At 38.4% G+C, this 22,827-nt stretch overlaps 1 protein-coding gene across 3 annotated transcripts in view; it reads right to left on the bottom strand.

Moving 5' to 3' along the window:
• The window catches only part of GABRB3 (gamma-aminobutyric acid type A receptor subunit beta3), a 221,547-nt gene that overhangs the window by 13,097 nt on the left and 185,623 nt on the right, over positions 1 to 22,827 (bottom strand). For all 3 annotated transcript variants that reach the window (XM_059915415.1, XM_059915413.1, XM_059915416.1), the window contains exons 5-7: positions 22,463 to 22,545; positions 19,719 to 19,856; positions 1,632 to 1,784 (exon numbers count right to left, since the gene is read on the bottom strand). In XM_059915415.1, the coding sequence (XP_059771398.1) occupies positions 1,632 to 1,784; positions 19,719 to 19,856; positions 22,463 to 22,545 (374 nt within the window). The remainder of the gene's footprint in view (positions 1 to 1,631; positions 1,785 to 19,718; positions 19,857 to 22,462; positions 22,546 to 22,827) is intronic.

Below are 22,827 nucleotides of genomic sequence, written 5' to 3'. Positions count from 1 at the left end.
GAAATTCACATTTTCAGTACACCTCACTTCTGATGATGCCAGATAATTCTGGTTCTTTGGTACTCATATTTCTCTAATTACCTCAAAAATAACAGATTCTCTGAGGCAGATTCCCTGGAAGCTCAGGAAACTTCAGCCTCTGATCTTCTCTAATACAGGCCTCTTAGAGGCTCGGGGAGGGGGGGGGGGTGGTTCTGGAAATTCTGTATTTATGTATTTTATATTCTTTTTCTTAAAGAGAGCTCCTGAAGTTGTATAAGCTAGCAGCTCCACGAAATTTGGATCTGCCCTAGCAAATTCATTTTAGCTGTGAATTTTCCAGGTGAGAAGAGAAAATAGTTTAACAAAGAGCAATCTAGTAACATAACAAAAAAGGGCAAAACCTACAGAAAGGACTGATGTTACAGGGTAACCTCTGCAGGTGGTAAAAAATCCTGAAGGTTTTTTCGAGAGATTTTTCCTTTACCAAGCCCATTAGAAATAGATTAACAGCACTTTTGATTTTTTGATACCTTATTCTGCTCAAAGTGTTTTTACATTCACCTAACACTTTAGAAATAACTACCTAAGTTTCTTAAGTTACTGTTAAATGTTATGTCATTAGAAAAAAATAAGTCACTGTTAAATGTTATTTCATGAGAAAAGAAATCTAATCTTGAATCAGTGCGAGTCACCTGTCTTTCCGTCTAAACCAGACGTCCACTTACGCACATGTACAACATTCTCCTGGAAGCATGATGCTAAGCAACTTATATTCCTGGGAAGAGATGGCAAATAGAAAAAGTAAGAAAGAGGGACAGCCAGATCCCTGAATTCTTATGCTTCTCTGCAGGCTTACCAGCAGATGTGTTGTAATTCTTTCCCATCAATTTTGAAAGGTATTATTGATGACTTCACTCCCAGGAATTAAATTCAACCCTACCCAAAGAAGGGATAAACTGGACAATTGCTCTTCAGCTCTAAAAGCTCACTACTTACCTAAAATGTATTTAAATAATTATTTTGTCCATGCTGTTTCATAATAATTAGTTCAGTAGAAAATAATGTTTCTGAAAATATAAGCCTTCCCTTAATAATCAAAAAATATTAGAAATCATACTGGAACGTATAATGTATATTGTACATCAGCTAATAATCCAGTTGTCAAGTGACCAATGGCCAGAAGAGATCACTAGAGTTTTTGGGAACCACTCAGAATTTAATATCACATTTTAATGCTCATTAATTTGTGTAATTCCAATTATATGGTATAACATTTGACTATTTTTCTGACTTAAAAAAGAATGCACAATTAATCAAGTCTTCTTTCTGGGCCATAGAATAATTTTGAACAGGAGATGTTAACCCTTGCTTTAAAATTAGTGTCAAAAATAGTTTTATTATGCAAATATTCGGCAAGCATATTTTCCCTTTCATGGACATGAAAATTCACATTTGAGCCTTATAATTAAATTAACACATCAAGAGAATCATGCATGAAATTAGTGTTTCAAGATAAAAAGTGACTATATGGGCAAGACTGGTGTCATGATGTCAAAAAATTGTAGTTGAACTATAGTCTTTGAACTCCCTTAATATTGTAATGATATGGTGACTTTACATTTTAGGTATCATTTAAAAATAGCACATACCAAGGGCAACTCTAGCCGCAGATGCATCATAATTGATCCAGAAGGATACCCATGAGAGAATTGTAATTAGGATAGAGGGCATGTAGGTCTGGAGAATGAAGTATCCAATGTTTCTCTTCAACCGAAAGCTCAGTGAGAGCCGAGGGTAGGCACCTATGGTAAATAGACAGGAGTTACACTGGAGATCAGACACAGCAGACAAAGAGTTTGCTTTGACTTCCAGGGATCAACAGCATGCATTTAAAAAGTCCAGAATGGAGGGGTGGTCCACAACCATGCAATCTGCTTCCGCACACCTAATGGTACCCAGCGAGAACTTGGGAGAGGAATGATTTTCAGTCTATGTATGAGGTCATTATGAGGATACTCTTCTAAGGTTAAATACTCAGCTGAGAAATGTCCCTGAGAAAACTTTGGGGGAAGCCTTTAGCTTCAAACACAGAATAGTGCCTCATATCTCATTTAGTTTTCAACTAATGGTCCCCTTCTCCATTGTAGATAGGAGAGATTTGGCTCAAGGCTTTACTGAGCAAAATGGTTTTTATCAGTCATCCCCTGTCAGCCCATCTAGAGCAACAGTGCACAGATGTTTGAGGCACTGACCCTGGACCACCTGGCATAGCTCAGGGACCCCCACCCGAGAGCTGGAGAGGCACAGAGGGCAGGAGTGTACTCTGAGATGCTCTGTTCCAACCACAGGAAAGGCATCAAGGAGAGCTGAGGAGAAGCACCCAGTCTGCTTTCCTGTATTTGAATCCCAGTGCTAACCTCCTGATGTGCATATCCCACTTAGACAGCCTTGAACCCCACCACCACTGCCAGTGCAGAGTGAGAAAAAAGCCCACTGCTTATGCCACCTATAGCTATATATTTGCCTTTTCTGTTTGATTTTGTTTTTCTTGGAGCAAGGCAAGTGTGGCTTCCATTTCCTCCTGTCCATTTCAACAGTCCACTTTATCAGTTTCAAACTTCTCAGCTCTCAATTTTCTGGACTCAACTGAGGTTGCTGGAAGGTCAACCTTCTCTAATCATCAACTTCCTTGCCTCCTCCCCTCCTGCCTTCACTGATGGGTGGTGCTCTGTTCCTGAGATTCTTCCACCCAAAACTTCAGGAGGCCTCACTTTTCTTGCCTTCCTCCTACTCCAAGCCTGAGAGGCTCCTGTTCTCCTCCTGCCTCAAAGTATATGCATTTTCCCGACTTTACTCCACATCCCTTTCTGGTTTTGTCCCTATATTCTATCCCTTTTCCAAGTATATGCATTTTCCTGACTTTACTCCATATCCCTTTCTGGTTTTGTCCCTATATTCTATCCCTTTTCCAGTTTGATTCATTCGTATGACTGTTTCTTCTACGTAGTAGATGAAAGACTTTAACCTCTAGGCTCCTACTTTAGCATCAACCACATTTTCAGCCAAATTATATAAAGGAGAAAAGAAATCGCCTAATGGACCCAGCATTTAAAAGCTGACAATCTGGAAATTTCCTCCAATCTTTTATGTGCCTGTGTGTATAGTTTCTTTTATATAACTCTGATCAAATGCATATATCGTATTGTCACCATAGCATAAACATTTTCATCCTTATTACAAATTACTTATAAATACAATTTTAAATTTTTCCTAATTTTCCATCAAATACATACACATGTATTCTATAGTTTATAAATACATTTTCCTGAATGCGATAAATTTAGGGTATTTCCATTTTTACAAAACTTTAAGTAATATTCTTAGGGATACCTTTGAGTAGAGCCCTTTCGTTATGTTTAAACTTATTGCCTTAGGATGAATGTGCCAAAAGAGGAATTACTAAGCCAATGTTGAAGGCTTTTGATACATATTCCCAAATTACTTTGTAAAAGAACCACACAAGCATACATGCCACTATGAGTACTTTATAGAAGTGCCTATTTCATTTTATAAACATAACAATATTACATAATATTTCTTAAAAATAACTTTTGTTAATTTCCTTGGGAAAATTTGTCCTTTCAACCACTTTCTTTAATTGATCACTTCCTAAATGTTTGTTTTTCCCGATTTTAACTTTATAAATAATCTAATTATACTATTCATTCATCTTTCTCATTTTTTGTTCCTCTTACTGTTTTTACCTATTCATTTAAGTTCTTTTGATACTAATCCTTGCTTGTATCCTCCGCAAGCATTTTCCCGGTTATTTGTTTAAAAATTTGAATAGGATAAAGTGGGGGACATATAAAAACAAGTTTTTGTATGTAGTTGAGTCTATCCATTTTATTTTTTTCCCTGTGATTTTTAAAACCTGTTTTTAGGTTTAGATAAGTTCACAATAGAGAGCTAACCACAAACCTATTTTGAGGGTTGGCAATTTGATATGAAGTGAACATGCATGTTGGTTTTTGTTCCACAAACAACTAACCAAGTTTTCCAATACATCTATGAAATAAAGCTTCTGCTGACATAGATTTGATACACTCTGTTGTTTTATAGTACATTCCATATCTATGGACATGGACATGGACATGTCCATAGACATGATGTGCCCATGAGCCAAGTCAGAGCCCTGCCTGGGCTTTGACACCTCTGGGTCCCCAGCCCCATATGTTTCAAAAGCACAGTCATCCCGTGTTCAACAACTTTTAAGGCTTCGCATAAAGGTCAAAATAGTCATCCGGGAATTTTAGTTTCTCCAAAATGTTTTCCCAATTTAATGTTAGTTTTATTTTCCACCATGTCTCTGCATTAAGCATAACATTTTCTAGCCAAGAAATATCCTCATTGCCTCAAAATAATTGTCCATATTTCTTGCCTCTGCTGATTCACACCCACTGTTCTCCCCTTAAGAAATGTCTTCCTTTAACCATACTTCAAGGCCTTGGTCAAATGCCACATCTTCCATAAATCCTTTCTTTTTCTTCCCTCCAAGTGTAAGTAAGTACCTTCTTATTTTCTTTCCTCTTTAAAGTTATAATTATTAATATTTACCAAGGTAAGATCTTCCTTAGTAAGCTGTACATACCCCTAGGCAGAGTTTGTGAGGTACTGTATTTTTCATATACTGTCATGCCTAGTTAAACGTCTAAACCATCTCTGGCTATTAATAAATGCATCTGTGTACTGAGAGAATGAAAACAGGCATATTTGGTTTATTTATGCGACTCTTTAGCAAGTTTAATACTCAAAACAGTCAGTACTTCTATTAAATATTAGTTTGAAATCCCATAGCAACTTAAACATTTTTTTAAAATAAATTTATTTTATTTATTTATCTATTTATTTTGGCTGCGTTGGGTTTTTGTTGCTGCGTGCGGGCTTTCTCTAGTTGCAGTGCACGGGCTTCTCATTGCGGTGGCTTCTCTTGTTGCGGAGCACGGGCTCTAGGCACACGGGCTTCAGTAGCTGTGGCACGTGGGCTCAGTAGTTGTGGCACACGGGCCCTAGAGCACAGGCTCAGTAGTTGTGGTGCATGGGCTTAGTTGCTCCGCGGCATGTGGGATCTTCCCAGACCAGGGTTTGAACCCGTGTCCCCTGCATTGGCAGGCAGATTCTTAACCACTGCACCACCAGGGAAGCCCACAACTTGAACATTTTTACTGAAGTAACTTCAAAATCAGATCTTAGTTTGCAGTTTCATGGCAATCTCATGCCTTTACTTGTCATTCGCTATTTTATGTTCCAGATATTTGTCACTATATCCACTCTACTTGGAATGTTGTTTTATTCCATCAGGATAGACTGGCTCATGTTGTAGTAGCAAAAGACCCCTCAAATCTCAGTAGCTTTACAACAAAGATTTTTTTTTTCTTTCTTGTGCTCCATAGCCACTTAGCTTCCTCTATCTGGAAGACAGCTGGACACTGTGGAAGAAGTGCCACACATACTTCCCATCACATTTCATTGTCCAGAGCAAGTCTCACTGTCAATCTTTATGTCCCTGGAGTAGGACAGTTCAATCCTCTCCTAGGGAAGAGCAACAAATATTTTTTGAATGATAATGCAATCTACCATATTCCCCAACTTTCCATTTTCTGAGTCAACTTTCTTAACTTTTTCCAAAGTACATCTTCTTTAGGAGAACTCTTCCCTACAAGGCAAATATTGATACTTATGCAATGAAGTACAACTGATACTCTTTTGAGAATACTTGCCCCAGGCAACATGGGGACCAATGATACACTTGCATAGTCAAACACTTGGAAGGTCATTAGTGACCCTGAGAAAGGGAATATTACTCAGATTTCGAAACTATGTATTCACCAAGGTACTCATTAACACAGAACATAGAATTAAGAAAATATACTATTTTCTTATGTATTTGTTTAGTAAATACATTCTATTTCTTAAATATGAAATATACCTTCAAATCAACAAAATTTTTAGGCATTCACCATGTGCCGCCCCCCCAATCCCAATCTCCTAATCCCACAGGTGGGAATGTTAGTGGAGGAAACAACAAAGATGAATAAGAGGATAGTCTATGCTCTCAACTAGCTCCTAATCTGTCAGAGAGACTCATACAGAATCGGCCTCGGTAAACCAGAGGTAAGAGCTACACTGGATATTCTAGGGGACAAGATTTAAGAAAGGTTTCACGGTATCTGAACTGAGATACTACTGGTTGAATAAGAGTCTTTACAGGCAGAGAAGTAGAATAGTCTTCAAGGTAAAAGATCTACCGGGGCCAAATGAAGAAAAGCCTTTCAAGATACCATGAGACAGAGACCTCAGAATGTTAATAAACACAAGAATCTTCAGAGGTGTCAAGACCCATTCTTCTAGGCAAAGACTTTTGCCATTTGGTGTGCATCTTCAAGAACACATAGAGTCTTTGTGTAGCTCTGTTAGATAAAGTCCTGACACTGGTACAACAGATGTCCTGATGTATCCTGTATCTATGGAGAAACTCCTCAAATGATCATAATGAGTGGCTGATAATTTAAAGTTGAGAAGTAGTGAGTCAGCTGCACCAAGACATAACCTTCAAAAGAGCAATAGAAGCTTACAAATTACAACAGAAAGGCACAGAAGCCCTAAAGTCTGTGTGCCAATGCAGATGTGGACAGGTCCACAAGTGGATGCTGAGTAAAAAGACAAAGGTACAGTCCCTAAATACAAGTGCACTGTTCTGGTTCAGGGCTTCCTTGGCAAAACTATCTATCGAAGATGCTGATCTCAACCCTTTCTCCCCACATGCACTAAAAGTTGTGGCCAGAAACAAGGCTCTGGATCTCTCATCCAGCCTCAATTAATAGCACTTTCTAAGGCATTAATATTGTTGAAGAACTCATAAAAATGTGGATGCAGAGTATCATGTCACCTTTGCGTGAGCCACTCAAATGTATCTATAAAGTAACAAGCTGATATTTTAGCAACTGCAGCAGAGCTGGCCTATGTACATATACCTGTCCCCCTCCAAGGCAGCCACCATGGGGGCTCTCCCATAATTGCCTAGGAAGCTTTGTGAGCTCGGTGCTGCTCTTGGGGTCTTTATGATGCTGTCTCATTCAATATCTACCTTTTTTACTTTACAATACAACCTAAAGTTCAAAATGGTGTTCCTAATTTTCTCACCTGCATTGCTAGTCACCTTAATTAATATATGTTCAAAAATTCCATAAAGGAAAGGAGATATATGAAATAGGAAAGAGAGAAAGAGGTAAAACAAAACTTTTTCAAAGACTGTCTCAACCAGGCAATGATTCTCTTTCTGATCCTCCATAGTAAAGCCAGAATGTTCTATCCTATGACTCTGAAGCAAAGAGCAGAGGCATCTGAGTGATCCAGGTTCAGGCTCAGGGTTTATTTGGGATATTCCTTTAGGAAGCTGGCTATCCTCTCAGACCCTTAGTTTCCTTGTGTGTAAAATTAGGGCAAGAACATCACAAGTGAAAAAAGAAAAAATATAAATTATACTCCATTGATTACAAACTATTATTCTGCAAAGGAAACCATCAAGAAAATGAAAATACAGTCCACAGAAAGGGAGAAAATATTTGCAAATCATGTATCTGGTGAAGAACTTGTATCTAGAATATATAAAGAAGGTTTACAAAAAATACAAACAGCCCAATTTAAAAATGGGCAAAGGACTTGAATAGATATTTCTCCAAAGGAGATAAGACCAGTGTCTAGTAAGTACATAAAAGATGCTCAACATCTTACTCATTAAGGGAATGTAAGTCAAAACCACAATGAGATGCCATTTCATACTATTAGGATGACTACAATAAAAAAGAGAGACAATAACACATGTTGGTAAGGATGTGGATAAATTAGAACCCTCATGATTGCTTATAGAACTTAAATGGTACAGCCACTTTAAAAAACAGTTTGGCAGTTCCTCAAAGGGTTAAACATAGTTATCGTATGACCCAGCAATTGCAATCCTAAGTACATATGTAATGCAAATGACAACTTATGATGTCCACAGAAAAACGTGTGCATGAATGTTCATAGCAGCTTTACTCCTGATGACCTAAAGGTGGAAACAGCCCAACATTCAACAACTTTATGTATGGTTAAACAAAACATGATATAGTCATACAATGGAATATTATTCAGCAATAAAAAGGAATGAAGTATTGATAAATGCCACAACAAGGATGAACCTTGAAAACATCATGCTGAGTGAAAGAAGCCAGACATATAGGACCATATAGTGTATGATTCCATTCACATGAAATGTACAGAATAGGCAAATCCATAGAAACAGAAATTAGATTAGTGGTTACCCAGGGTTAGGGCTGGCAGATTGGGGGAAATGGGGAGTGACTGCTAATGAGCACAGGGTTTCTGGGGTGATGAAAATATTTGGAAATTGATTGTGGTCATGATTACAAAACTCTGTAAATACACTAAAAACAATTGAATTATATACTTTAAATGCTTAAATTTTATGGTATGTAAATTACATTTTAACAACTCTGTCATAAGAAAAAGAATACCTACCATGTGTACTTTACTGGAAATTAAATGGCTTAATTCATTCATATCAAGTACCAAACATACTATCTGGCTGCAAATACACACTCAATAAAAGCAAGTTCCTTCTTCCTTTCCTTTCTCTCCTCTATGGTGACTTCTGTGCTCAAGATTCTGTAATCTAAGCATTTTTACCACTGAGCATATTTTAAAAATTGTGTGGAAGTCTTAAAAGCAATTCCAAAAGATGAAGGTAGAAGAGAGTTAGTTTTGCAAAGGAGGTGTGGGACAATGACTTTCTGAGGAAATCTGGCTTCTGTAGTGAGACATATTTCATAGGTCAGGAGCCCTTAAAGGAAAATGATTTCATAGCAATAAGATGAGATAGTTAAGCTCTCCTTTGGCACCGAGAGTAAGTTTGCTCTAGTTCCGCCATTTTGCACAGAGATTAGTAGTATTTGGCTAGTAAGCACAGGTGACTTGTCTCTAAGGATCCTTCTAAAAACAGTCGATGGGGAAAAAAGAATGGGAATTTGTCTCTGGAATTTAAAAGACAATGAGATATAGATGATAATTCCTTCTTCTAACCTTTCATATAATATTGGCTCTAGACCTATAGTAGATGTTATTTAGAGACCCAATGAGTAATAATTTGATCACAGGGCTTTACTTTAGGAAAAAACTAAAGCACAGAGTTCACGAATGGACTCTAGAGAAAATTAAGTGCATGTATTAAGGGTGTGGCATGCAGACTTTTAAAAATTTTGTAATTTGTTTCATAATCATAATTGAAAAGCAAAATAGTATTTTGAAAGTTGATTTTTGAAGAATAGAAAATTCAGGTATCTTAACAGAAATGTATCATCATCATTTATTTTTAGATCCTTTTCTTATTCTTTCTTCTAATCTTGGCAGAAGTATTTTGAAATGAAGTCAGAATGTATCAGTCCAAATGTACCCCGGAAAAAAAGGAGAGAAATAAAAACATCACATAAATAAAGGGGCATATTAAGTAACTTGTTCTCCATGAATTTATCAAAAATCTCAGTCTTTTGGCTCAAAGAAAATGAAAAAGTTAGGAGTAAATTTCAGATTTGGCAAAAACCTTATATACCAAATTTTGTGGGTCAGCAGAAGTACATTCAAGACCAGTACAAAAGCTGAAGTCCCAATGAAGTGATCCTGTGTCCAGAGTGATATTTAAAGGGCTCTTTGATTGTTAGCTGGATATGCTTGTTGAAATAAATTTAACACAGTATTTCTTTTAACCTAATCCTCTTACTATCTGCCATTGAAGTGCTTTGCTCACATTTTCACAGCTTCGTATTGTTGCAACCAAGGACTCAGATCTCCTGACTCTGAGCTTTACAGCACTTTCCTCAATAGTACACTATTATGGATAAGTGTTTCCTCTCTATAATGTTATCAGAAACATACAGAATTAAATGATTTATATTTACTGAACTGTGATTATAAAAAATGTATCCCAAATTTCCTTCTTTTTTACTCTCATGTAATTAATAGTCCAAGCTAAATAAGAATTAAATATTTAAATAACTGTAAATTTTTCTGAAAAAATAAAGAGGAGTGAAAAATAAGCTATGGTGTTTGAGTATTGTGGAATAGGTAACCCTTCTATTGGAAACAACTGGGAAAAATGGACAAAACTTAAATACATCTCCTTAGAGGCACTGGAGGGATAACAAGCCAGTAAGAATATGAGCCAAGGTTTGGGAGAAAAAGTAAACTGGGAGAGGTGAGCTCCATGTTTCAGATAGCTGTAGTTTCTATAACAGAAAGATGAGAAGCTAAGTAGAACATCTGACAGACTCATGGAACAAAGGGAGCAAAAACTGGAGATAGACACCATCAAATAGGGATTCCAAAGAGCTCTGTCCAAGATGTAAAGATAAATCAGAAGGATTCAAGCAAGTGCAAGGAATGAATCCGAATTCAGTATTACCCAAATCCCAGAAAGTAAATGAAGCTTGTTCTGGATTGCTAATGCCTGTAGATGCCTGACAGAGGCAAGCATAAATTCTCTTGGAAGAAAGAAAACATCATCATAGATTTTGAATTATATCTATAATTTTCCCATGTACAATAGTAGCAGATTAGACACAGATGAAGAAAGAATTGTTGAACTGAAAGATAAACCAGAAGAAAATTTCCAGAGTGAAGCATGAAGAGAAAATAAAAAATTCAGAAAGCAAGGTGAGATATATAGAAGATATAGTGACAAGATCCAATGTTGGAATTGTCAGAATTGAAATTGGAACCCTAGAAGGAGAAAAGCAGAGAGAAAATGGAGGAAAAGCAATGGTGGCTGACAGAGCTCTAAAACTGCTGAAAGACCTCAAGCCAAAGATTCAAGAAGATCTACAAACTCCAAGAAGAATAATTAGAGAGAAAATTATATCTTGGTACATCATAAATGCCAGTGAAATCAAAACAAAGAGAAAAATTATAAAAGGATCTGGAGGGGGAGGAAAAACAGATTAATTTGAAAGTAGCACCAATTAGACCAACAACTCTCTTCTTAATAGAAACAATGGACACTAGGGAAAATGAAGTCATATCTTCAAATGGAAAAAGAAAAAATGCCAACCTATCTTTCTGTAACCAGGAAATGTATCCTATAAGAATAAATATTATATAAAGTCATACACAGATTGTTTAAAAAAAAAAAAAAAAAAACTCTAGAAGAAATTTGACCAGGAGACTCACACTAAAGAAAATATTTTTAAAATATTCTTCTTTAGGCAGAAGGAAACATTCACAGATAGACTTGGTGGTAAAGGAAAGAATGAATAACAAAGAAAAGAGGATTATTTATAATTACATCTAAGTGAAAATTTCCTGCATCTAATAACAATAATAATATGGTAAAGGGTTTAAAATATATATAAAATTATAATACATAATGACAATAGCATATATAAGTCAGAATGAGGAAATATGGAATCCAAATGTACAAAGGCCCCTCCAATGCTCGGGAATAGGTAAAAATACCATCTCAGATAAATTAACAGAAGTAATAAATACTTTAGCAAGGTTGTTCAATACAAAATCATTGTGTTCTTATATACCAGCAACAAATAAGAAATTATGTTAAGAAAATTTTACCATCTATAATAACATCAGAAAATATCAAACATATAGAAAAGTTTAACAAAGATGTACAAGTTTTCTACACAGAAAACTCTAAATGTTATTGAGACAAATTAAAGAAGACCAAAATGAGAGATAAAATATATACAGATTGAAAGAATTATAACAAGGTCACTTTTCACTAAATTAACTAATACATTCCCAATAAAAAGCCAAACCATTTTTTAAATGAAAATTAATGATTTGATTATAAAAGTTTTATGGAAATGTAAAGGGCCCAAAATAATCATCAGCAGTAAATAAAAAGAAAGGGAAGGAAGGATCTGTTCTACTTAAAAGCTACAGTAATCCACACAGTGAGGGAAGTGTACAAAGATGGATAAATAAACCCATGGCACAGAATACAAAGCCCAAAAACAGATCCATGCACATACAAACAATTTATGACAAAGGTGTTGCTGCAAGAGCAATGATGCTGTGTAAAATAATAAAACTTTCACACCTTTCACCAAAAAATGAATTCCAGGTGGACTGTAGGTCTCAATGTAAAAAGTACATTTTTGTAACACATTATAACCTGTATAAGTTTGCATCCAGAATTTATAAATAACTTCAATAAATTATTGACAGGAAATTCACAAAAAAAGACTTGCATAGGTAATTCACAAAAGAGGATCTCCAAAGAGCCATTAGGGAAAGGTGCTCAGTCCCACTAGCACTCAGAGAAATGGAAGTTAAAACCACAAGACATCACCCAACACCCGACAGGTGACTTCCATGTGAAATATTAGCAAGGTCGTTCTGGGGCTAAAGGAACACTCAGGCATTACTGCTATGAATGTAAGTTAGTAAAACCACTTTGGAAAACAGGTTGGCATAATCATTAAGCTTGAACATTCATAATTACACTTTTAAGCATATTCTCAACATTTATGTGAGCATTTATTCACAAAAAAACAAGTACAAGAATGTTCACAGAGGCATTACTCATAATCTCCACCTGCAGTAGACTGGAAAAATAAATTGTGGTGTATTTACACAGTAGTATAGCAAGGAAAATAAATGAACCATAGCGATACTGATGGATTTCACAAACATAATGTTCAGTTAAAGAAGGTAGTCACAAAATAATTTAAACTCTACTATCCCATTCAATAAAGTTCAAAAACACAAAATTAACTATACTGTAACAAGATAGTGGTTTCCGTTGAGAAGGAGGAATGTAAAGAAATTAGGAGGGGTCATAGTGTGGATCTTGGGAGTGCCCACAGCATTCTACTTTTTGACCTGATGGCAGTTACACGATTTTCATTTTCTGATAATTCACTTAGTACTATATTTATATTTTAAATATTTTTCTGTATGTACATATACAGAAAAGTTATAAAAATTATCCTTAAAGTCATAAAAATCTATAAGTCTTTGTATTAAAAATAAAGCATGAGAAAAATTCTAAATCTTCCTAGGAGTGTCTGCTTTAATTAATTACATTCTATTAGAAGGTTCACCAACTGATGTTTGACAATTTATGCAAAATTTTCACATATTTCTTAAAGAATTGAGATCTGTTTGCTTTAAGGTCATTCAGCTTGATATTTCTGGCACATCCCAAATACTTCAGCAACACATGTATATTTATTATGTTTAACTAAGTAGAAATTAGATAAAAGAATTAGAAATTAGACAAAAGAATATTTCCTTTATTGAGATTCTGCTTGAGTCACTGGCTTAATTTCAGTAAGCAGAAAATAATGATATAATATTTGCTTTGCTAAGTTTTTTTGAAAGACGTTTTCAAACCCCAACATTTAAATAATTATGGCTTGCTTATCTAGAACAGGTTTAAAAGCTAAGTTCAGTAAAAATTTCTTACACGATTCCCAAAGCTTGTATAGAAGGACAATATCTTTTCAGGTTTCAGTCAAAAGAATTTCAAAGACTAATCTCAACTTGCACTTATTTTTAAAAATACATTTTCAGTATTTCCTGAAATTCAACCATAAACCACTAATGAGTCATAGAAAACTAGATCACACTTTAAAGTAGAAATCTGTGCAGTAAAAACATACTTTATTTGTAGGGTTAAAGCAGAAATGAAACATCAGGTAATCTCACATCTAGGTGACAGCAAGCTGCTCCCTTCTTTCATTGTTCCTCTTTAATCTGGTCTCTCTTTTCATTCTTGGAAAGACTTCCCCACGCATGTTTTCAGGTTTGGCTTAATTCTATAGACTGTAGGTGCTAAAGAATGATCTGAGTATTCACTTTATAAACTCTTTCCTTAAAAAATATAGCTCTGAATCAAGAAGGAATATTAGTAATAGATTCAGGACTTTCCAAGAAATCCAGTGGATTTAAATAGTGAATGATATACCATGGACCTAATGAAAGCTTTCTTTTTTCTCTTCTCTGTTTGACTTTCAAGCAGAATCTGTAATTGAGGTTTCAGTATTTTGTGGGAATCCTGAACATATGGTTATGAACAAATGAATTAATTCAGAAGATTTTAAATGAATGCCAGATATATAAGAGAGTGAGAGTAATAACATGACAATTGATAGAGGAATGATACAGTCAGACTGTGACTCGAAGCTTTTCAAAGGAAAAGGATAATTGGCAGAGATGCTCAAGGAAGGCCAATCAGAGGTGTTGGTGTTTCAACTGTCCATTGATGAATGTACTGGATATGAATAGAAAAAAGAGGAAGAGAATACATCAAATGTGGGCTGTAATAGGAGCAAAAGTCTTTAGGCAGCATGCAGGAGTGAGTGGAGGAGAGAAGAGCTGAATGCAGCAACTAAAACAAAGCTTTGTGTTGGGGATGTTTGTGAGCTAAACTGAAGAGGAGAGGTTAGAGCTAGACTTGGATCCACGGTGAAGGAGACTGGATTCCTTGCTGCTGCAGGCAAAGGCAAGTCATCACAGGTTCTGGAGCTGAAAAGTTGCTTCATGAAAACAGTGTTGCATGACCACTATTTATAATAGCCAAGACATGGAAGCAACCTAAATGTCCATCTGTCCACAGATGAATGGATGAAGAAGACATGGTTATCTATCTATATCTATCTATCTATCTATCTATCTATCTATCTATCTATCTATCTATCATCTATCTATCATCTATCTATCTATATCTATCTATCTATAGATATCTATATATCTATACACACACACACACACACACACACACACAATGGAATATTACTCAGCCATAAAGAAGAATGAAATAATGCCATTTGCAGCAACATAGGTGGACCTAGAGATTATCATACTAAATGAAGTCAGACAGAGAAAGACAAACACCATATGATATCACTTACACGTGGAATCTACAATATGATACAAGTGAACTTATTTACAAAACAGAAATAGACTTACAGACATAGAAAACACACTTATGGTTACTAAAGTGGAAAGTGGGTAAGGGAGGGACTAATTAGGAGTCTGGGCTTAACAGATACACACTACTACATACAGTCCTACTGTATAGCACAGGGAACTATATTCAATATCCTGTAATGAACCATAATGGAAAAAATATGAAAAAGTATAAATATATAACTGAATCACTTTGCTGTACACCAGAAACTAACACAACATAGTAAATCAACTATACGTCAATAAAAAATAAAAAAACCAAAGAGTGTTGCATGGCTACTAATTTGTCAGCAAAATGCAGGATGGACTGGAAGGCAGAGGCACATTTCTTGCCATTAAGGATTTCTAGACATTGGATGAATCAATTCTAGGTCCCTGGATTAAGAATTTGGCAGCCTCCAATCCCGACATCCGTTTTTAGAAACTTGCATAAACGCACTGTTCATCAAGAATGTACAGCCCATAGGGACTTCCCTGGTGGCACAGTGGTTAAGAATCCACCTGCCAATGCAGGGGACACGGGTCTGAGTCCTGTTCCTGGAAGATCCCACATGCCGTGGCGCAACTAAGCCCATGCACCACAACTACTGAGCCTGTGCTGTAGAGCCCGCGAACCACAAACTGCTGAGCCTGCGTGCCTACAGCCTGTGCTCTGCAACAAGAGAAGCCACTGCAATGAGAAGCCCACACACTGCAAGGAAGAGTAGCCCCCCACTGGCCGCAACTAGAGAAAGATTGTGTGTAGCAACGAAGACCCAACGTAACCAAAAATAAATAAATAAATTAATTAATTAATTAATTTAATTAAAAAAAAAGAATGTACAGCCAATTAATACCGGGAGGTAAGGGAAGGAATGACACAGATGCCGTGGACAGGCACAGTAGACATTGTTTGTCATCCCAACAGCTACACGCTGTGTAACAAACCTTATAACATTAATATATAAAAGTATGGAAAATAATCATTTAAATAAAGCTTAAAAATATTAGTTTTTAAAATCTTTGTCAAAAAATATATCAGGGTTTCCTATTTGTCAGGAACCTTGTGGATTAATTTCTGTCTTTTCTAGCTTTACTGTGTAAATTTGGTCAAATCATTTTCATTCTTGAACATCAGTTTTCCTATACTTTAACTTGGGCTAATTTATTTGTCAAGTACCAGTCTCCCAGGGACATTAGTGAAAAATCTCGAACACAAGGTGCTATGAATTATAATGTAGCACGCCATTGTTATGGTTAGAAATCACAGTGAGTAATAAAGTTTTACTTCATTTTCTTTTGAGTTGTAAAATATTTTTTCTAAAGCCTATTTGCTGAGTCATGGCAGAAATGGAATAATTATTTGTTGAGGTGAACTAACTCAGTTATTTCTTTAAAATGCACTCATGAAACAAAGCTCCCTCCTTCTGGGCAAAGGCATACTTAATTTCCTCCCCAAGTACAAAGATGTTTTATGTGGATTTTTCTTTTAAAACATCATATTTTAGTACATTAAATATTTGAACATATAATGTTATTAATTTATATAGTATCTCTTTTGCAGAAATGATTCATTTGATTAAGGTTGAATACATACTTAATAATGACAGTCAAACTTCCTCTTGTAATTCAATAACCACGCAGTTTTCAAACTATTGAGTGGGCTAGATGCTGGGATATGTATTAGGGATACAAATATGAACCCCAAACAAGCCTTATTCTTAGGAAACCCTCAGATAAGCAATTAGGAGTCAGTTACATCATGCTCAATAATCCAGGAGAATAATGTCATACATTTTCTAATATTTAAAGCTCTGGGCAGCCACTGGAGTGTCTATTCTCAGACTCCTCAAAATATGCCTCATTCCTGGACCCACGCAATTTAATTAATGAAAGCTAATCAGTGCTCACCCTATTCTAGGCTCTTTATTTATACTAACTCATGTAATCCTCTACAATCCTACCAAATAGATATTATCAATGTCCTCTTTTTTTCAGAGAGATCACCACGGGTCACCCTGCTAGAAGGTTCCAGAGTCTGGACTTAAGCTCCGGCAGTTCTGGCTCCAGGGTCTGAGTCTTTAAACCTCGTACATACTGTCTCTTGAACTCGAGCTCTCTTATTGTGGCTCAATTCCCGCTAAACACCCCACTAGGTAAGAGGCTACCTGATGTCATCCGGGGCACACTGCTGAATGCTTGCAGGCTGTGAGCAGTCCCACTGGACCAGACACTCCCTGTTCCCTCTCTGACCCAGGGTTCAGCCCCATGCCTAGTTCATGCCAGCCATTGAGTGAATATTCATTACTCCTTTTGTATGTATTCCCTGCCCTGCAGCCTGCAACCTCATGTTACCCAGGAGATGGATTAGGACTCTACCTCTTGGGAAACCACAGCAAGAAGCCATTCACAAGGTCCTCAAAGAGGCAGGACAAGGGAGAGGTGGGCCAGCCACAGAATTACGCTTGCATGACCCTGAGAAGGAGCATCTCCAGAAACCTCCAGAGTGTTGTGTCTTTCCTAATCCCTTTTCTGAGAATTCTCTTTCAGGCTAGAGAATCCTTCAGTCCAGTTTACTGACTGAAATCTCATTAATTCAGAACACTTGTGTAAAGGAAAATAAATTAGTATAATATTTAATTTTGAAATAGTTTTGTAACAATGTGGCTTATGATGTTTCTACATAAGTAAGCAAATTAGAATAATTTTAAAGTGCAGGATCTTTGAAGGATGGGAGGTTTATAACTGACTGATACGGAGCTCCTGGTGACACCCTGCGAATGCAGAAACTTGGTGAGCACAGAAAAGAGGACTCAACACTGCATTCTGAGGGCATGATCACTCTCAGCAGAGTTTAAGTATTTGCCCCCATTTCTGCAGTGTGTATCTTCTCCAGATGTGTTTAGGATATGTTCTGCCATATACATAGTTAAAAGAAAGACAGAGACTGCACCTAGAAAAAAGTGGATCCAGTGCTTTTGAGCAAGAGGATTCAGGATGGCCATTCTATGTGGTTGCAGTTTCCCATGGAAGCACCACACCCTCCACAGATGCCTCATCAGGCTTTCAAGGAGGTTGCATGAAAATGCAATAAAAGGGCCTCCTGGCAGTGCCCTAACAACCCTATCTGCAATCTTCTAGACAAAGGCAAGCATGGGCAGGACTCCTACACCAAGACAACACTATCCCTGCGTTCTGAGCAGACCTCTGCTCACATCACTTGGAGCATGTAACAGTTTGAAACCCAGTTTTAAAAGCAATAAATCATTTTCTGCAACACATCACAGGGCAATTTTCATGGTTGTGGAAACTATTCCTTAATGATAAGCCCATGTGCCTTTTGGTCTCACCGCCCACCCGAGGTGAGCACCTCCGTGCGTACTCTACAGAGACTGCAAGCACATTTGCAGGATGTCTTGCAACACAGGAGAAGGTGGCACCGCATGAAGATGGACCTTAAACATTCAGGCTTCTGTCTCTACTTGCACGTCCCTTCGTTCTTGAGGCTGAGGTAGAGAGGAGAGAAACTGGCCCAGTGAGGACTGGCTGCATGTCCGCAGCATGGCAGGTATCCCACGAGGAGGGGACGGGGAGTGGGGTCAGCCGTGCCCAGGACAGGCCTCTCCTATGGGAGGGGTCGCCTTGAAGTTGCAGGCACTGGTGGTCAATGCAGCACTGAAGGAATGCAGAGCTGTCACCTAAGCCATCCTGGGGAGGCAGTGTGTGGGCAGAGCAGGGGCCAAACCTTCACAGAGGAAGAGCATTTCAATTAAGCTGAAGAATCAGTAGAAGGTGGCCAGGTGAAGGGATTCAAGGTGGCCATGGGTCACAGGCATTCAAGCTAGAGGCTACAGGCAGAGAGTGCAGGCCATGGGCTTCATGAATGCTGGCACAGGACCAGGGCTTAATGTGGTTTAAGCTACATTGTCAGGAGAAAGCCAAGATGGGAGATCCCAGCTCTGCCTTCTTGAGAATTCTCCACCCAGAGTTTGTGGTCTTTAGAATACCCTACAGTTTACGGAGTGCTTTTGTTTATTCTCTCATCTACAACACAGCATTCAGTAAGAACACCGAGGAAGCACTACCCATTGTGAGAGACATGGTTGGAACTTAATAAAACCTCAGCAAGTATAGACAGGAGAGTAGAAGATAACTACTCTGTCTTTGGACAGTTGAAACAAAGATGACAATGAAACCCAGGCCAGGGCAGCCTCCCAGATGATATTAGGAGCAGATGACCATGTCTGAAGAGGCATCACTAACTGCAGGTGCCCAGGTTCCTGGACCAGGGCTGACTGTCAGCCCAGAAGTGGGGAGAAGGTCTCTTACTTTTGACAGCACAGCACTTGCCTCCTCAGGTCTTCCTCCCTCTCCTTCCTTCCTGCCTCCAAGGCCATCAGTGGCCTCTTGTCTGCCCAGAATGAAAGCTGTTTATGTTATCAAACAAGGGTTGGTTAAATTCACCCTCAGTCTTTTAACTCTTCAATAACCAGTACAGAGAGCATCTCCTGGTCAGGTGCTCCTTCCTACCCATCAAAGCTTATCCATCCCCTCTAGATACAGAGAAAAGGGTACAGAAAATGATGAAATATTGATGATAGTCCTTTTTTGGATGACCGAGCACTGTGAATCAGCAGCAGGGTATTTCACAATGATAGCATCATGGCCAGGCAGCCAGTATCCCTCCAGGGAGTATGAGGGGATGCAGGACTCACCTGTGGCAAAGACAACATTCCTGGAGACCAGACGATGCTCCACGATGGAGAACTGTGGGAGCTCAATTCTCTCCACTCCAGTAACAGCCTTATCACCACCACGCCAGTAAAATTCAATGTCATCCGTGGTGTAGCCATCTGCCAGGAGAGAGAAGCAAGGACATGGCAGAAATGAAGCATTATTTTGTCTAAAGAAACTGTCACTAATAAAATGGAAGTAATAGCTTGCCCATGTTTGAAGTAAATTTGTTTGATGTGCTTGTCTATGAAAAGAAGCATCATCAAAGAACTAACTTTCAAATATTCTCATGTTACCTCTGTTGTCTGATTTGAACCAGGCTGAGAAACTGTGGCGGCAAAGTGCTCTGACCAAAGTTCTGTCTGCAAAGCCTAATGGTAGGGCTGGCCTCGACTTTGCACAGAAATGAATTAAAAACATATTCAAAGCACTGAATAAGATAGTTGGAAGAAAAAGTAAGAACTTGAGTATGAAGAATTCTGGAAAGGCAGCTCTCTCAAAAACTATTAAAAAGTTAAAACACTGAGGGTGAATTTGACCAATCAATGTTTGATAAAGTCAGGCATTTTTGGACAGTGTCATGAGGTGTTCCTGGCCATGAGCTTGGCCATCCTTAGAAATGCCTTTTGTAGGGACCCTCTTGGCCCTTAGAGATTTGAGCAGTGGTCTCAGCAGAAAGAGGAGTGGTCATTTGCCAGATTATAGCTCCAAAGCCAACTCTTGGCATGGTCTCATGCTCGCTCAGTAATTAATCAATGCTTCTTGAGAATGACTAAATAGGACAATAGTGTCTGATGTTATTTGCAGCATCCAGGAGTCTTCTAAAGAATTAGGTCAACTTTAGCGGTAAGGAAAATTAAAACTCACACCTGTAGAAAAATAGTCTATGAATATAAAAGACTTTTTGATTTGAACATATAACACAACAAGAGGCAGATACTAAATATCTGACATTAGACAAACAAATAGACCAAAGCTGTGGAGATGACTGCCCCCCACAGCCCCTGCTGGCTCCCTGGTCCCGTCTGCTGTCCTCCCTCCAGGATCACGGTGGGCACAGCTTTTGTCTCCGCCCTTCCCTCCGACTGCCTTACACTCCATTCTCACCTGGCGGCCACAGCGATCGCTAATAAAACACACATCTTACCAAGTCACTCTTCTGCTTAAAGCCCTCAAATGTTTCCCAATGCAATTAGCAAAACAAGTCCAAAGTCCTTAATAGGACCCCAAGAACCCACAGGACTGGTCCCTGTGTGCGCTGTAAGTACATCCACACCCACTCCCTCGCCCACCCAGTCCAGCCCCTCTGGCCTTCTGGCTGCAGCTCAGATCAGCACGCTGTGCCCAGGGCTTACATGCCCCCCAACGAGACATCCAGATCTTCAAGTGGCTAACTCTTCCATACATTTGCATCTTGACTTTAATAAAAACTTTTGCACACGTGTGTAGTCAGGTCACCAGAAAACTGGGAGAATCCCTCTTCTGTTCAACTGCTTTAATCATGAATTCTCCGAGGGGGAGGGACCTCACATACTCTGAGGAAATCTCTTTGACAACAGACCCTCCTCCCCATCCTCCACCTTGGTTAAACATCAAGGAAACAGAATCTACAATCTCCAACGCCACTCAATAGGGCTCACAGTTGGAATAGGAGCTGCTTCCTCACTTAGATCCCAAATTTGCCTTCCTGAAACTCTCATCAGCTCATTGGAGTTGTGTCCTCTGGCCACACAGAATCTACTTAACATCCTAAAGTAGCCCTTCAACTATTGGGAAACCATCATCTTTCCCCTGAGCCTTCATACTAAATATCCTATGCATCATGCCACATGATCTCACGTCCCTCACCTTCTGAAAGCACAGCTCTCAGAAAGCAGGGCCGTGATGCCGTGTGAAAGTGAGGGGCACAGTGAGGGGTCTAAACACTGGCCTGTCACCAGTGCAGCTTCCCAGTGTGTTCATTCACCAAGGCGTTCACTTCTCACCATACATGCATCAAATGCGCTGCAAAGTCAGTCATTTGCCATCCCCCCAAAATTCAATACAAATACCGACAACCCAAAATCCAACTGAGGCTAATGATAAACCAGTCTACGGTGGGTCAGGAGAACACACACGGCAGCAGCCACATCAGGATATGCCAGGGTTGCAGGTCAGGGAGCAGGGCATTTGCTTCTTAGACTATGTGGCTGCAGCTCTCGTCCCTCGCAGAGAAGTATCACTCAACACTGAATTATCAATAAGGCATCTGAATACTCTTCAAATTGAAGAAAATTGCCAAGATGTAGAAATAGTTGGCTTGTAAAGCTGAGCTCCTAATGGGAAATGAGGTTTACTCCAACTGCAGAGGGTCCCAGGAGTACAGCCACTTGTGCCTGATGAAGCACATCTTGAGGGATCGCCTCTTGGCGTCTGCTCTCTTCTCACTGAAGGGGTCGAGATGGAAAGCATTTGTCTTCTTTTACTTCAGCATAGCAAACAGACTCTCTTAGTCAGATCAGAGTGGAGGACTCTTTTATACTGAGCCCCTGTCTCTGTCTCTGTCTGTCTCTCTCTTTCTCTTGCCCTCTCTCTGTCATGAAAGTGATATTTGCAAAGTGGAGGATTAAACTTCTAATCTTTAGGATAATTAAAAACTATGTCAAGAAAATTATATATGCCATGCCAAATAATGATAAGAAGGCCTAAAACACAAAGTGGATGAAAAAGAAATACAGATACACACAGCTTTCAATCTCCAGAGTGCAGTTCTGCTCATCCAAAGGGTATCTTCTCAGGTCCATCATGCATGCTGCGGTTGTGGTGATTCTGAAACACACAGAGTGAGGGCAGATATTAAAGATGGAATGAGAAATACAGCAGAAAAACTGCTTCTAGATAAACACTGAGTAACCCTCAGGTAGGACCCCTTCCCCAAAGCACACCTGATTAAACATATTTCATGATATATACTAAATGGACAAGTTTTCATTATACTGTAGGCCAGCTTTATCCAAAAAAGCAATACATATATAATTATAAAATTATTGGGCTTCCCTGGTGGTGCAGTGGTTGAGAATCTGCCTGCCAATGCAGGGGACACGGGTTCGA

Source organism: Balaenoptera ricei, chromosome 2 (assembly GCF_028023285.1).
Source record: "Balaenoptera ricei isolate mBalRic1 chromosome 2, mBalRic1.hap2, whole genome shotgun sequence".
In the NCBI taxonomy this organism is placed as follows: Eukaryota; Metazoa; Chordata; class Mammalia; order Artiodactyla; family Balaenopteridae; genus Balaenoptera; species Balaenoptera ricei.
This window is presented reverse-complemented; position numbering and strand designations above follow the sequence as displayed.